Here is a 17,391-nt window from a genome sequence, read left to right as displayed (position 1 = left end):
GAATAGACGCTACAGGCTGAGGTTAACTTGTACATCAATTAGATGGAGCTGCACTAAAGGCTCAATATTGATCCATATATACGACGCACCAGATTATAAGGCGCACTGTCGGCTTCTAAGAAAATTAAAGGCTTTAAGGTGTGCCTTACAGTGCGGAAAATACGGTATTCAATCAATTTTCCCCAACATGTCCTCTTTAATGCTACTTTCACAATTCTTCTTTTCAATGATGTCATGCTTCCAGAGGCCTTATGATATCCATGCCAGTAACTCACTGGAGTCTCTACTCCAACTCTTCAGCACAGTCAGTGTCCACTACAGCCCAGCCTGGCCCAAAGATCTGGTTTCTCTCATGAGGAAGGTAAGAGGTAGACATTAGAAATTACTTGTGATTTATGTTTATGTCTAAGCAAAGCAAATTTATTTGTATACCACATTTCATACACAAAGTAACTTAATTTGTTTTACATGACTAAAAACATTTCTATACAAAGAAATAAAATATTTAAAACAGTGGAAATACTTTAACACGCATGAGAAAAAAGAAGTTTTTAACCTGGATTTGAAAGCATTCACACTTGGGGCTGACGTAATCTCTTTTGTCAATTTACCAGTATCCCATTTTTGTGCAGCACAATAGCTAAATGTGGCTTCACCATGTTTGCTTTGGACTCTGCCCTCCACTATTAGACCTGAGTCAATCGATCTCAGAGCCCTACTGAGTTTGTATTCCATAACCATTTCTTTGATGTATTCAGGACCTAAACCATTTACTGATTTATAGAGCAGCAGCAGAACTTTCAAATCTATTCTAGAGTTGACTGTAAGTCAGTGTAAATACTTTAGAATTTGAGTTATATGCTCAAACCTCTTTGTTCTGGTCAGACCCTGAGCTGTAGCATTCTGAATGAGCTGCAGCTGTTTAATGCTTTTTTTTTGGGGGGGGGGTGGAGTCCAATCAGAAGACCATTATAATGGTCAAGTCTACTTGAGATAAAAGCATGGATGAGTTTTTCCTGGTCTGCTTGACACATGCAAGCTTTCAATCTGGATATGTTCTTCAGATGGTAAAAGGCAGTTTTTGTGATTGATCAGAACACCAAGGTGTTGGACTTGGCCTTTGGTTTTTAAAGGTATTGAGTCCAGATATTTAATAACTCTTCTCTGTTCTCTTTCATTTATTGCCAAAAACAATTATCTTAGTTTTGTTATGTCGTTGTTGATGAAAATTTTGGCTCAAAGTTATATGCTTTAGACAGTGAAACAACAACTCAATTGAACTGTAGTCATATGGAGACACTGCTAAATATAAATGTCATCTGCATAGATATGATTAAATTAACATTAAAAAAATTGACCCAAAGGTAGCATATACAGTGGTTACCCCTACTTATGAAATTAATTCGTTGCTGAAGCAGTTCCATAATGTGAATTTTTCATGAGTAGAAGTGCTTTTTACATGTGAATAGCTTAAGCCATTCCAAGCACCCCACCCCCCACCCCTCAGCCAAAAAAATAAGCATCCAATGTACATAATGTAAAGAACCATAAAAATTGTTAATTTCCCTTTGGCTTTTGGCAACTCTGCGAAGAGAAGGGTGAATGACAAGCAAAAGCATCGTGGGGGACGAAGGAGGAAGCAAATGTTAGACAGCTGAGAGAAAACATACGTACAAATGTACGCATACACACAACTTAATTCCACTAAACTTTGTTGGGGCTCATGGTGAAGAAAGATGAATAAACTTGCAAAAAAACACAAACAAAAAAGTTGTTCTTTACCAATATTCACTATATTACATCAACGCACATTTTTTTACTTAATTACATTTCTGGAGCATTTAATGGTGTATTCGACTCTATAGTGATCTTTTATGTCACTGCATAGAGGAACAAAAATATCCATTTTGTCTTATAATTAGATTGTTTGTGTTCCTTGCATTCCTCTTGATTGAATAGACATTTTAGAATTTATTCATGTACAAACATCCATTTTTTTATTTTGGGTCATCAACAATGAACCATCATAAACAATCTGAATGTAAGACATTAAGCTTTGAAAAATCGAAGCATAATGAAAACAAAATCAAGTCAAGGGAAGGTTGAAAGGAGGAGCATAGCAAAACAGGCGGATAAAAGGCCTATATTAGAGGTCGCAGTTTGGTTTGGGGGAAAAAAAAGAAGCAGGAAGCCACAGGAAAGGAGGTTGCAGGTTGGGTGGGAGATCGATGGGAAATGGGTAGGCTACAGCTTGAGGGAGACTGAATGGAGGCCTTCAGGACAAGGGAGAGGAGAAACAGTAGGCTAGGAATCTGAGATGGAGGCAGAGAAACTGTGGACTGTATGTACACATTTCTTTCTTTGTATTTTTTTGTGGAGGGGTTGATCATTGGCATCAAAACACACCCTTTAACCTCTTCATGGTGCTTCATATGTGCTTTCAGGTGAAAATCGTCTGTTTCCCTTCAGCTCTAAATTGAATTTCTGTTCAATGTTTGAATGAAAGAAAAGTACTTTTCTTGGGGATATTTGTTCATATTTATTTTAGTTTAACAATAGTCTGTCATTGTAAGACATTCATTCATTCATTTTACGTACCACTTATCCTTACTAGGGTCACGGGTGTGCTGGAGCATACATACCCCAGATGCCAAGCGATGTATATTATTTGCCACTACGAGTGTGCACACGCACTGTGTCTGCGTAAATGTTCTGGATGGGGTGTTGGTCTTTTCCACTCTGCTGCTAATCGATTACTCTGTCTCGACTCCAGCGAGTCAGACTATCTGGCCCTGCAGGAGGAAACTGTACAGTATTCAAACAAAACAAGGGGCAAACAAGCACACAAAGTGTTTTTAGTATCAGCCAAAGCAAAACACTATTATTTTTGTCTATATTAACCGGGAAGTAAAACACTGAAATATCAACTAATATTCCCTATCTCAACGAAGATGGTCTTGTCTTGTTTAGATACAATTTCAGGCCCAACTAAATGAAAGACTGGTTGGATTAACACTGCCCCCTGTCGGTTCGTGCATCCATGTGAGCTGAAACGTCACTTCTAATAAGTTTAAAGTTCAGTGGAAGCCTAGTTATTGAGGGCTTTTGCAAACTCTTTGCAGCAAGGCATCTGTTTAAGAAAAATAGGGCAAGTCACTGTTCATGGATTTATGTGACAGTTTGGGAAGGGCTTTGGAGCGTTTAGTCTCCAAATGTTTGATGGGTGCACATCCCGAATAAGAAAAACACAGTCTACCTTGCAACAACCATACCCACAGGTGGGAAATCAAATTCATACCTTATTCATGGAATTGAATGTGTTCGCTGTATTGCATTGCATTCTCTATTACACTTTTGTTGCAATGTTATAAAGTTCATCAGATTTAGAAGAATTTCAGGATAGGCTGCATGACACCCAGCATCTTTGCAGTGTTTTTTACTTTCACTTGGAAAATCTTAAACTTGCCATCATTTGTTCTCGAATTTTAGAAACAGAGAGCACCACACTGGTTGAGGTGTACACAACACACCAATGCAAAATGTGGTTGTCATGAACAGTGTGTTTTTGGCGTATTTTCACTTTGAGTCTAACCAAAACAAGTACACCCTTAGCCTTTATTGATTTGGAAACTGCTGTTACTATAGCTAAAACGATGTGTGTGTGTCCCCACCAGCTACTTACAGTGAACCCTGAACATCGTTTCTCCAGCCTGTCTGACATGCAGACTTCTCCCTACCTCGCAGACATCAACTGGGACGCCATTTATAAAAAGAAGATGGAAGCCGGATTTGTTCCAAATGTGAGTTTAGAGCAACCCAACACACCCACACACACACTAATTTTTTTCTGCTCATTAAGAAGAAATAATAAACATGTAAACTGATTGTTAACACTTATTGCTATTACTATATATATTGTGGCCAATACAGAATGTTTTGGTACCTTGGAGTCCGATACAGTAGTGTTCAAAATAATAGTGCCTAATGTGACTAACCAGATCAATCCACATTTTCAGATTGTTTTTTTTAATTCCTACATGTCAAATATGTTACCAGTAGGTGCAGCAGATTCCCAGAAAACCAACAAGACCTTGCATTCATGATATGCATGCACACTCTTAAGGCTGTGCAATTGGGGAATTTGTTGTGTGTTGGGTGTGTTGAGAAAAAAATAGCAGTCTACCATTGACTTTATAAACTATTTTGTACGAACATTTTTGTTTTTAGGATACACTAATCCTTTGAATTACTCAGATAATATTATTTGTTTGAGCACAGTTTGTTTGTTTTTTATAACGCCTCCACATCTGTGTGATATGGAGTCAACCAAATTATGGCACCTTGGAGCTCTTATTCCACTCCAAGATTCCTTAACAACAATCCACAATTCATTTACATTTCTTGGTTTTGCTTCAGACACAGCATTTTTTATGTCACCCCATAAATGCTCGATTGGATTAAAGTCTGGGGATTGGTCTGGCCACTCCGTGACATTAACTTTGTTGGTTTGGAACGAGTCATTTTCCTCTGGCTTTCAATGAGAAATGCAGTTTCAACAGGGGCTGGCTTCATCCTTAAAAAGGGGCCACATGATTCACACCAGTTTTTCACAGAAATGATGACTTCACTAATTGAATGCCACACTGATGTTTTTTTCAACGCACCCTTTTCAACAAATTCCCCAATTGCACAGTCTTAAGTGTGTGTGTATATCACTATTGCTGGGTCTTGTTTGTTTTCTGGGAATCTGCTGCACCTACTGGTCACTTGTTTGACATATAGCAATCAAAACTATAATGAAAACCCTGATTAATCTGTTTAGTCATATTGTAATGCTATTATTTGGAACACTACTGTATCAGTGTTATTATTATTATTTTGTTTCTAATTCGCTGCTTTGGATTCTTGCTTCCATCAAATAGAAAGGTCGCCTTCACTGCGACCCTACCTTTGAGCTGGAGGAGATGATCTTGGAATCACGTCCCCTTCACAAGAAGAAAAAAAGATTGGCCAAGAACCGTTCTCGAGACAACAGCAAAGATTCACAGTCTGTGAGTACTTTTTTCTGTCAACTTGTTACTTCTAACAGTTTAAACAGTTAAGTGTGGTATTCTAGACCAAAAAGCTTTTGTTTTCATCCTTCTACATCCCTTTTTCTCCAATGATTAAAAGCATCCCCACAACACATTCATCTAATTTAAGACGTCTCTTCAACTTGAGAGGTTTAATAAATAAGTTCCCAAACATTCCCATTCCAAAATATTAGTTCGGAACATATAGGGAAATATTTTCTGCATTCCTCAAAAAATTGTCAGTTCCAAATTTTGACACGTTTTACAATCAATTATCTGTATTTTGACAATAAAGTTTACAAAGGAAGAAATATTTTTCAATTTTACCTTGTCCTTCCACATTTCTTGACCGTTTTGAACCATCCGCAGCTTTCAAATCAGTTTAAGAACATCCTCATGCAAAGGAAATTGCATTATGTAGTTTATGATTGTTGGGCCCATGATCAATGCTTTTTTTAAAATAATGGGATAATCTAACAAAAAAAAAAAACAAAAACAAACAACAGCTCATAAAATCTATAAAAGGTTGTTTCAAAACTGAAGGTCAGTTACTTGTTTTTGGAGAGATCGTAATCTGTTTCCAGATTATTGTTAATGTGCCCTTGAGCAAGGCACCTCCCCCCAACCTCAGCACAGGAATGCAGCTAAATTTGTACGGCCCATTACTGTTGCATCTAACGTTGCATAGCTGTATGTTTCATAGGCCACAAAAATACAATATAAATTGCGTACATTTAATTCTCCATTGTGTATGAGTATATACAGTAGAGGAAAGAAAAACTGTTTTCAGTTCGCACTAGTTTGATGTTTTATAATCTCATTTGTCTTTAAGCATTGCAATCCAAGATTTAACTCATTTGAACTATACTTTTCACCCTTATTTTACAGTTGACATGATTTATGTCTCGCACAGCTTCCTCTGGAGTCACAGTCTTATGCAACTACTTTACAGTGATGTTTTGCAAATGTAGCCTTCATTGAGTTTTACAGTACCTTATATTGTCTTTTGTGTTATAAATTATTTTAGCTTTTCAGTGATGCAACATATTAGACTTTAGATACTGTATTTCTTAAGAGTTGGTGAATGAGGGCGGTATTCTCCGTTCAGGTTTGTGGCCTTTGTGTACACGCGTGGGTTCTTTCTGGTTATTCCGGCTTCCTCCTCGAGTCTTAAAAAAACATACGCCCACTGGCAACAATATAATGATTTCCAACATACAATATGTCTAAAATTTATGTCAGTATGTTGCAAACTATAATAATAAACATCTCCATAAAGTCTTCCCAGCAGTGCCTCAATCCTCTATATTAATGAGTAAGTAAGTTTCTTTCGGCTTGTCCCTTTCGGGGTCGCCACAGTGTGTCAACTTAGATGGATGCACATGTATGTTTGGCACAATTTTTACGCCGGATGCCCTTCCTGATGCAACCCTTCTCAGAGAGTGGAGGCCCCAGTGGGATACGATCCCACAACCCCTGGTTTACCAAACCAGTGCTCTAATCACTGAGCTACGGGGCCCTCTGTATTAATTAGTGTATATTCTTAATTCACTTCAGGGTCCTTAACCTTGGATATCATTTTCATCATCATACATAACCTATAGAGTAACTAACAAATTTACAATGAAATTAATACACTCCCCAAGAGGGGTTGCGTCAGGAAGGGCATCCGGCTTAAAAACTGTCCCAAACAAATGTGAGCGTTCATCTAACGGGACAAGCCGAAGGAAACTTTTTACAATTAAATTATTATAATATAAAACAGCAGTTGTAGATTTATTTTTTTCCAGATGTCTTCAGCCTTTATTTTTTGTCTCTTTTTTTATTTTTTAAATCGCTCTTTTTTTTCCCCCACTTTGTCTGTTCTCATGAGACAGTAATGGTATTAGTGATACTAACGTCACCCCAGTATGCACATATTGTACTGTATCTTGTAGTCACCATGTGCACACCCAGAAGTACAGCTGAGCAACTTGGGAGTGTGTACGCATATATATATATATATATATATATATATATATATATATTTGTTCTCATGCTGGGTTATTACCAAGGTTATTAAATTATGGATCCTTCAGTGCGGTTGTCATGGCCTGAAGAGCCTTTGGAAATTTGATCTTCTGTTCTTCTCTTGGGGAAAGCATCCTATTTGAGTAAGACAATTCATCCCCATTTGAGTGAAATTGACATTGACTTTTGTTTACGCCAGTAATGAGGATGATGAAGTTTAAGATGGATGCACCTGATGTGTTGGATTTTGCTTATGTACAGGAGAACGACTATCTACAGGAGTGCCTTGAAGCAGTGCAGCAAGAGTTCATGATCTTCAACCGTGAGAAGTAAGGAAAAGCTGTGTCAACAACTAACTGAGGATGACTTAACCCCACTTGGTGAAAGTAACAATTGTGATTCTTTGCTGCCAAGTGGTACAGTTTGGTTGTGGGTCCTGGTTTTCAAAAGAGAAAAAAATACATGAAATGACATACCGTAAGAATGGAATTGCGCCCCTTGTAAATGTGGGTGAAATATGATCTGTATCTATGAATTTTTGCCAACACATCTGATCGGCCTGGCACATGCGCATCTGCACAAAAACTGTAGTTGTGCTCATACAAAAAAAGCTGCACTAAATGAAAACTACAGCAGGGAACATGGATAAATGAGAAAAATGACTGCCGACTGCACAACATGCCGTAATGCAGGGTTACAGTGCCTTGAAAAAGTATTTGCTCCTTCCCTAATTTCAGGTTTTTTTGCATATCTATCACACAAGGGTTTCAAATCATCAAACCAATTTTAATATCACTGAGACAACACAAGGAAATACAAAATGCAGTTTTCAAATGACAATTCAATTTATTAAGGGCCAAAAAAAAATCAAAACCTTTCAGAATCTCTATGAAAAAGTAATTGCCTCCTGAACCTAATCACGGGTTGTGCCACCCTTGGCAGCAATAACTGAAATCACGTTTGTGATAGTTGGTGATGAGTCTTTCACCTCACTCTGGAGGTATTTTGTCCCACTCTTCTTTGTAGAATTGTTTCAACTCTGATATCTTGGAGGTTTTTTTTTTTTTTTGCATGAACTCCCCTTTTAAGGTCACACCTCAGCATCTGAATTGGATTTAAATGTGAATTTTGACTTGGCCACTCAAAAACCTTGATTTTTTTTTTTTTTTGGGTGGGGGGGGTGGGGGGCATTTAGAGGTGTACTTGGTGGTGTGTTTGGGATCATTGTCTTGCTGCCTGAATGTACTGATGGCTGGAGGTTGTCCTTCAGGATTTTCTGATACACAGCAGAATTGATTGTTTCATCAATCACAACAAGTTGTCTTGGCAGCAAAGTAGGCCCAGACCATCACACTGCCACCACCATTCTTCACCGTTAGCATAATGTTTTTTTTCTTTTTTAATCAAAACTGTGCCATTTTTACACCAGATGTAATACGCCATACACCTTTTGAAAAGTTAAATTTTTGACATGTTAATCCACAGAATATTTCTTCAAATGTCTTGAGAATCATCAAGATGTTTTTTTGGGAAATCTGACACGAGTCGTTTTATTCTTTGCTGACATGAGAGGTTTTCACCTGGGAATTCTCCCATGGATGCCATTTTTGCCCACTGTATTTCTTATCAACAGTCATCAACACTGACCTTAACTGAGGCCAGTGAGGCCTGCAGGTCTTTAGATGTGGTTTGAGGTTTTTCAGTAACCTCCTGGATGAGTCGCCGCCACACTTTTGGAGTAATTTTAGTTGGATGTCCCCTCCTGGAAAGGTTTGCACTGTTCCCAGTTTTCTCGATGGATAATGGCTCTGACAGTGGTTCACTGGAGCCTCAAACCCCTAGAGATGGCTTTGTAACCTTTTCCATATCAATGGCTTTCAATCACGTTTTTTTTTTCATTTCCTCTTGAATTTCTTTGGATCATGGCACGATGCCTTGGTTCTTGATCATGTAGCCTACTCCACTTTCTTTGACGGATTCTATTTCAGACATTTCACGATTCAACAAGTATTGTGGTAATCAAGTTCATGTGTAACTTGTGAGCTTGAACTCACCTTTCCCAAATTTATGTATGGATGATATTAAAATCAATCAATTGGTGATTTGAAAGCTTTGTAATTAATGTGCAAAAAAAAAAATGGGGATGCGGGTAAATACTTTTTCACAGCACTTGTATATAATGGCAGCCAGGACAAATAGTCAGTTTTGTCTCTGTTGTCCATTTGGAACTCTCCCAGAAGCTTTGAAAAGCCAAAAATATTCATATCCAAACAGAAGTAGAACTTTTTGACAAGGCAGATCAGTTCCCCGTTAACAGATGCAAAAATGAAGCATACCAAGTAAAGAATCCTGTCACTACTGTGATGTTCTTGGGGTGCTTTGCTACTTGCGGCACAGGTTATTGTCACATCCCATCGGAACGAGAGTAGGACCCAAATGCAGGAACTCGGAAGACGCAAGGTAGTTCAAGAAGAGACGCGTTTATTATATGCCGAGGTCGGGGATCGAGCAGGCAGTCCGGTGCAGCAGCGGTAGTTGGGACGTCGGGCGAAGAGAGCAGATGAGCGGACAGGCAGGAGTCAGTACACAGGGGAGCAATCAACGCAGGCAGAAGTATCAAAGGAGTCAGGGTTACAAGGTTGGTCGGAGAACGGACGAAGGTCGGTACACACAGGTTCGATCAGGGATACCGGAGCACACGAACGGGACATGAAGATCATACGAACTGGCGCCGGCCAGTTGTCATCGCGGTCATATAAATCCACAGCATAATCAGGCTGCATGAGGCGCAGGTGTGCACCTTCCAATCAGCGCACCTGCGCGGACACCCGCACAACTCGTGCTGGAGCGGCAGGATCATGACAGTACCCCCCCCCCCCAAAGGCACGGCTCCCAGACGTGCCTAAACAAAAAAACAGACAATAATTAACACAGGCAGGGATGGGCGGAAGGGGTGTCCGGAGGAGGGCACGCTCCCCCCTGAACCCCAGACTGGTGGCCATCCAGGCCACCAAACACGAGGCGTCCGGGTGGACAGGTCAGGAGGACGACCCGGACGCCAAGCACCAGGGTCCCCACGGGGCGATTCGGGCGGACGACCTCTGTGAGGAACCAAACGTCGAAGCAGGAACCAGAACGAGGCAGGGCACTGCTCCAGACAAGAACCTCCCACGCCCAGGTATTGGTCGCCACCGAGGCTTGGTCAGTAGGCAGCCGTGGATTGGTCACCAACGAGGCCAGGTCATGAAGCGGCTGGGAGCCATCTGGAGCGAATAGGATGATGGAGAGAATGACCAGAGCCATGACAGCCACCATTACCATCCCGAAGTCTCTCCAGCTCCGGGGTGGCTCATCAGAACTCCCCAGCTCTTGTCGGACAGGAACGTGAGAAGGCGGCTACCCCATCGCCATCGCCACCTCCTGGACAGCAACGTGAGAAGGCGGCGACCCCATCGCCATCGCCACCTCCTGGACAGCAACGTGAGAAGGCGGCGACACCATCGCCACCTCCTGGACAGCAACGTGAGAAGGCGGCGACACCATCGCCCCCTCCTGGACGGCAACGTGAGAAGGCGCCAACACCATCGCCCCCTCCTGGACGGCAACGTGAGAAGGCGGCGACACCATCGCCCCCTCCTGGACGGCAACGTGAGAAAGCGGCAACACCATCGCCTCTTCCTGGACGGCAACGTGAGAAGGCGGCGTCAGTGTCACCGTCGCCGCCTCCTGGACGGGAACGTATGGGCGTGGTTCTCGCCGACAGAGCATCAGTGTGGAGCGTCCGCGGGACGGTTGCCGTCGAAGCAGGAGTGTGGAGCGTCCGCGGGCCGGTCGCCACTGGTACTCCAGAGCACGGACGAGAAGCGGCTGTGGAGATGTCGCCACCTCCTGGACAGCAACATAAGGCGGCATCGGGTCGGTCCCCACTGCCACGTGAGCTTGCAGTGCATCCGTTGAAACAGCAACGTGGGCGTGGCGCGGTGGCGAATCCGTTTCCAGGGCAACGTGAACGAGAGTCGGCAGAGAGTCAGTCGAAACTGACACGTGGGCGTGTCTCAGGAGCGGGTCAGTTCTGACTGCCGCGTGAACTCTGCTCGGAACAGCCAAAACCTCGACGTGGGAATGGCGAGGAGGCGGGTCAGTTTCCACAGCTACGTGCGCTTGGCGAGGTGGCGAGTCCGTACCCACTGCGACGTGCACTTGAGGTGGCGAGTCCGTTCCCACTGCAGCGTGCACTTAGCAAGGGGGCGGGTCGGTTTCCACAGCTACGTGCGCTTGGCGAGGTGGCGAGTCCGTTCCCACTGCGGCATGCACTTGGCAAGGGGGCGGGTCGGTTTCCACAGCTACGTGCGCTTGGCAAGGTGGCGAGTCCGTTCCCACTGCGGCGTGCACTTGGCAAGGGGGCGGGTCGGTTTCCACGACAACGTGAACCTGAGCAGGCGGAGAGTCAGTCGAAACTGACACGTGGGCGTGTCTCGGGAGCGGGTCAGTTCCAACTGCCACGTGAACCTGCATCAGCAGCGAGTCCGTCGCCGTTGCGACGTCAGAGTAGCTCGGCTGGTTCGCCAATCCTTTCCGGACCTGGGCCATGAGAGCCGCCAATTCCGCGCTTTGCCTCTCTATCTGCGCCCGCATTTCGTGACAGAACGCCTCGTGGTTTGGCGGCTCCTCCTCCCTCTGGGCTGGAAGCTTCGCCACCAGCTGCGGGTCTGGCGGTCTCACCGTTGCCGGCGAGGAGTGGGAGGACGGTGTCTTCGTTGCCGTGCAGCGAGAGACACCAGGGAGCGCCCGGCCGGGGCGTCTCCTCTGGCCGCCACGCGGAGATCCCGGGTAGATGGCCAAGCGGGTTCCCTCGTACCGATTGGTGTACTTGGATCTACAGGGCGAAGTCGCTCGGGTGCTGGAAACGCGGGGAGGCGGAGCAAACTGACTGGGATGAAAGATCGGACGAGCAGATTCATAATCAGAATAATCGGAGTCGTACTCCGGCAGCCGGTCATACAAATCACGGTCCTCCTCATACTCCGAAAAGTCAGAGTCCAGAAGAATATGAGGAGCTGGACAGGTCGTGTTCGGGACGTATTCATACCTCGCTGGCGGACCGTAAGACACGGAAGTGGAGGACGTCAGGGAGCCTACCCGGATTGGACAGGCTTGGTCCTCCGGCAGACGGTCTACCTTGCGTCGGTCCCGGCCGGGTCTTTCCTGCTGGGTCCTGTATTGGCCAGTTCGTTCTGTCACGTCCCATCGGAACAAGAGTAGGACCCAAATGCAGGAACTCGGAAGACGCAAGGTAGTTCAAGAAGAGACGCGTTTATTATCTGCCGAGGTCCGGGATCGAACAGGCAGTCCGGTGCAGCAGCAGTAGTTGGGACGTCGGGCAAAGAGAGCAGATGAGCAGACAGGCAGGAGTTAGTACACAGGGGAACAATCAACGCAGGCAGAAGTATCGAAGGAGTCAGGCTTACAAGGTTGGTCGGAGAACGGACGAAGGTCGGTACACACAGGTTCGATCAGGGATACCGGAGCACACGAAAGGGACATGAAGATCATACGAACTGGCGCCGGCCAGTTGTCATCGCGGTCATATAAATCCACAGCATAATCAGGCTGCATGAGGCGCAGGTGTGCACCTTCCAATCAGCGCACCTGCGCGGACACCCGCACAACTCGTGCTGGAGCGGCAGGATCATGACAGTTATCTTGCATTTGTGCACAGTATAATAGAATATTGGGACTATCAAGAATCTTGCAACAGGACAATGACCCAAACCAAACAGAAAAATGCCCCAGAAATACTAAGAGCAAAACATTAAACTGTTCTGACATATGTCACAAGGGATCCATTCCAGACCCACCTGCCATAAATGGAAAATCTGTGATACGGTGAGCACATATTAAATATTTGTGTATAGTTTCAACGCTAACTTAAATGTATTAAAATACGGTTTTTAAACTTCCCTTTTCTGTGTCTGTTTCTGATCTAAATCTAATTGAACTTTTGTAGAAGGAGCTGAAAGATGGCATCTGGACAGAGCCCCCTTCAAATCTGGCACAGCTGCATTTTATATCAGTGATTGCCTCCAAACCTTGTGCAAAAAATATTTAGCTAAAGGTTACATCATTTTTATCGAGGCTTTATTTTTTTTTTAATATTTCTGGTGAACCACAATTCAAAAGCAACATCTGATTTTAATTATTCCCCCTACCCCCATTTATTGACTATGTCAGATTCAAATTATTTTTATAACCCCAGTTTTTACACCATTAAAAGAGAAGTATCAATAATATTATCCTTGTGTGTAAATTTAAAACTGTTGTCACTTGACCATGTAGTTGTTTAATTGCATGTGTTATGCAGGTCCTGTTATGCATTCAGTCTACGTAAACAGTGATAGGGGTCAATTGAAACTAAATTCTTAAACATAGTTACCTCTCCTGCCTCCCAACATTTGAAATCAGTGTTTTCCTCTGCAATCATGTAAAGTTTAGAAAATCATTACCACTGCTCTCACCGTTAAATAGCTGAGTAGTTGAATAAAGCTGTGGAAAGAGGAAATGATTTTCATCCTTTGACTGACTATACTGCTCTAGTCAGCGAGCGTCCGTCCTAGAATTATAATGGCACTATCAGTCTTGTACATCATCTGTTATAAACCAGTTTATATCTGGTTTTTTTTTTTTGTTGGTGTGGATTTCGCTCTACCGAATCACAGTCTTGTACCTTATATTGTCCTAATAGGATTGTTAAAAAGTTTAATAGTAGTCCAAACCGGTCTTTTGAGTCATGCAATTTATATTCTGCTGTTGCTTTCAGCTAATTAAGAGAGTAATTATAATATTAGAAGCTAGTGAAATGTCAATAAATCACAGTTTGCTGAAGGGGGGTAAAGGAAGACTTCTTCCAAAAAGACAATTACATTTTCTTCAGAAGGAAAAGGAACTAAGCAATTAAGAAATTCAAATAGTTTGGAAAAACAGTTTTGATTCAATCCTCCAGTAACATTAAACTTGAAATTATATTCATATCTCTACAGGATACTGTGGTAGATCATGAATTCAGTACCATCAATTATTAGTTGAATCTCCTCCCTTTTAGGTTCAGTGTCTCGTAAATTATTGCTTCATTTATTATCATCCTAGTTACGACACAGCCGCTTTATTGAAATCCTTCTTTATCAAAAATGACTCATTTTGTCCTAATTTGGGGATTATTGATGAGTCCCATTTGTAATGTGGTGCAGAAGCTCTCTCATTAAACTTTCAACATTCTTACATTCTACAAATATGTCTTGCATTCTGGATCCTAATAATAGTCTGTCAAATATTTCATGTAAGTTGATCATTTCAACTTTTTTTTTCTTTTCGCAGGTTGAAAAAGCGGCAAGAAGAGGGTCATAGTGAGGCTGCAGGTGACGACACGAGTAGAGATGGCGATGCGGAGGCCGGCGGCACTGACGACGATACTGGCGAACCCGAAGTGGAACCGGAGCCCGAGTCCTCTTCCAAACTGAGCATGTGTGGCTCGGTGTGCTCCTCCCCTGGCAGCTGCTAGTGCCACATCATCTCACAGGATGAAGATCTTTCAGTGCAATGCCAATATATATATATATATTTTCCCCTCTCTTTTGCAGTAGCCAGGAGGGGAGGAAGCACACAGCAGCAGGAACTGATGCACTGCAGGACTCAATTTTTTTTTTTTTTTTTTTGTAGCACGCTTCCCCGGTAAGGCAAGAATGAAGCAGATTCTCCACCTCCTTGTTCGCCCTTCACAATGCTCCAACTTCTATGCAATGTTACAGTTGATTCACAGCATGACAAACAGTATCACACACTAGGAGATGAGGCAGAATGCTCGGCAAACATGATGACATCCTGAGCAAGAGACTTATTTTGGTTGCTTTGGTGGTTTTAGTAGAGATGATTCTCCTCTCCTTCTCTTCAAAATGACGACTGAATTATTCAACATGCAGAGGGAATTTTATAGTTTTTAGCCTGTCTCTACTTCACTCTTGCCCTCGGCCTCTCGTGTCAGGAATGCTCTAATTCAGAGTAATTGTTTTTATCTCATGTATTGGCATACTGTCATTGCTGTGTATACCCACACCTTCAGAAAATCATTCCCCTTTATGCAACAATGTTAATCTTATAATTTGCATTATTCATATTTAAACCATGAATGTTAGAAGTCAATATACTTTACAATATAATTAATATATATAATTATATATATATAATATAATTTACCGTACACCCACTAAAATGTATTAATTACTTCTACATAATCAGTGAACCTATGTAAAGATCCATTATCTCGGACGTAGTATCCTATATGGTCTGACTTAAGGTAAGTCGCTTCTGGGAGTAAATACCAAAAATTGAAAATTGACTTTGCTTTTCAAAAATTTTTTTTTTTTTTTTTTGTAAGATGGCCCTCCTGCAGTGCTCATCCTGGGAATTAAACTAGTTGTCAGTAATCCAAAATTGTTTTCCCAATGAAACAGTAACGTCATAGTGATCGTGGTGCAGTTCATACTGGACCGTTGTTTTTATTTCAAACATGAGAACATGTAGCAGTGATCCTTCTGTTATAAAATGAAAAAAATAACATGTAAATAGCCTAGATTGTGTATTTAAAAAGGTTCACCACAGTTTTATGTGGGGCTGCAAACGCGACATGTAAACGCAACTAAAGGAAGAGTTTTGTGAAGTCAATCCTTCGTATTGCTTCATTCTGCTTCTAGCTCCAAGTGTGCAGGCACATCTTGTAGGCAACGTAGGCCAAAGCTTTTCTACCATTTGCGTAACCATTTCTAAAAGTGTGTATGAATGTATCTTTCTTCTTTGTCTATGAAATGGATTACACAGTCCAGGGTCTAATCATATCGCCAAGATGTGGAACGCGGGAATTTAATGACATGTACAAGCTAGGATTTAGTTTAGTTTGGCGTAAGTTAAATCCGAGAGTGTTGAAGAATTGGCTAAAACTTGCAATTCACTGTCAAACCCTCTCTTTGTTGTTCTACGTTATCCACAAGCACATCTAAAGGTGATGTAGGAAATTAAAATTGGTTTATGGTATGGAAATTTCAATGCATTTACTATTTTTAACAGTAGTCTGGTAAGTGTCTTAACAATGGAGTCTCTAGGGTCAAACACAGTTCATCACAGGATATGGGAAAACCTTTGGATTTGTATGGGATATAATTGAATTAAACCAACTGAATTTAGGCAGAGGAGGGTGAAAATGAAAGTGTGTCGCTGCTGTGCTTCGTGACATTTAAGTTTCCAACGCTGGGAGGCATAACAATACATGTGGCATGCTGAGTTACCACCGTACTGGCAGTTTTTTATTGGTTTGTTTCATATTAGTGGCCTAAAAGTATTTCTCATCCAAATATTTACTGTAATTTTAAAATTTCCAGGTTATGAATGGCAAACAATTAACTAGCGCTGCAGTGTAAAAATTCATGATCATGTGGCGTAAAATGGGTACGCTCATTACTACTGGTGTGCTTAGCTTTTTCTTTGGGTGTTTTATGGCTTTAAATTGTTTTCCATAAAAATATTTACTCTCAATATTCACGATTCATGATGATATGTGATGACCTCTGTACAAATTTGTGTCAGACAACCTCGGAACCGAATCATCTATCCATGAACCCTTGTGGTGTCACAAGATTGCAAGTTTGAATCATTCTTACTTCTCATGCAGTTAATCCTTTGATACCTGCTGGTGTGGTATCCTGACCTATGACACGATGTTCTTCAGAACCTCTTTGAGGCGAAGACCCCCCATATTTTGTAATTTCATCAAAGTTCTATGTTTGGGGTGGTTGAAGTTTGACGTTCCGCTGTCAATTTGTCCTTTTAAAAACAATGCATTTCCCAGAATTTTAGATTTTAGATTACTAGTTTTATTAAACAAGACAAAATGTAGCATTATCCAAGTCTGTCATGTACTGTTTTTTGTTTCCCTGCAATCTTTTTTTTTTGTGTGTGTTTCTTTTGCTTGTAGCTTTTCAGTATAATCCTGATTTTGCCAAAGCCTGGAGCCTGAGCTGTAATGGCTGATATGTGCATGCACATGCTTTCGATGATTGCATACCTCAATACTCGCACCATCATTGACCCCAAGTGCAACTGACCTGCATGACTATTTCTGGTTGTTTTAGTGTACAGAGGCGCATAAACCTGGTTTAATATCGTTGTATGGTATGATTTGCATTCTGGGATCCTGTAGGTTGTCTTGATAGTTTTAATGGTCAAACAGCAGTCAGAATGTCTCTTCCCCCCCTTCAGGCTCTTA

At 42.0% G+C, this 17,391-nt stretch overlaps 1 protein-coding gene across 6 annotated transcripts in view; it reads left to right on the top strand.

Annotated features, from left to right (window-relative positions):
- Positions 1–17,027, top strand: part of LOC133509485 (serine/threonine-protein kinase 32C-like) — a 91,165-nt gene extending 74,138 nt beyond the window's left edge. For 5 of the 6 annotated variants that reach the window (XM_061836530.1, XM_061836528.1, XM_061836531.1 and 2 more), the window contains 5 exons: positions 245–361; positions 3,675–3,800; positions 4,923–5,051; positions 7,344–7,411; positions 14,454–17,027. In XM_061836530.1, the coding sequence (XP_061692514.1) occupies positions 245–361; positions 3,675–3,800; positions 4,923–5,051; positions 7,344–7,411; positions 14,454–14,637 (624 nt within the window). In that variant the 3' untranslated portion in view covers positions 14,638–17,027. The remainder of the gene's footprint in view (positions 1–244; positions 362–3,674; positions 3,801–4,922; positions 5,052–7,343; positions 7,412–14,453) is intronic. The other variant, XM_061836529.1, reaches the window with a different exon arrangement.
- Positions 17,028–17,391: the final 364 nt, after the last annotated feature.

The sequence above is a fragment of the Syngnathoides biaculeatus genome, chromosome 12 (genome assembly GCF_019802595.1).
Source record: "Syngnathoides biaculeatus isolate LvHL_M chromosome 12, ASM1980259v1, whole genome shotgun sequence".
Taxonomy (NCBI): domain Eukaryota; kingdom Metazoa; phylum Chordata; class Actinopteri; order Syngnathiformes; family Syngnathidae; genus Syngnathoides; species Syngnathoides biaculeatus.
This window is presented reverse-complemented; position numbering and strand designations above follow the sequence as displayed.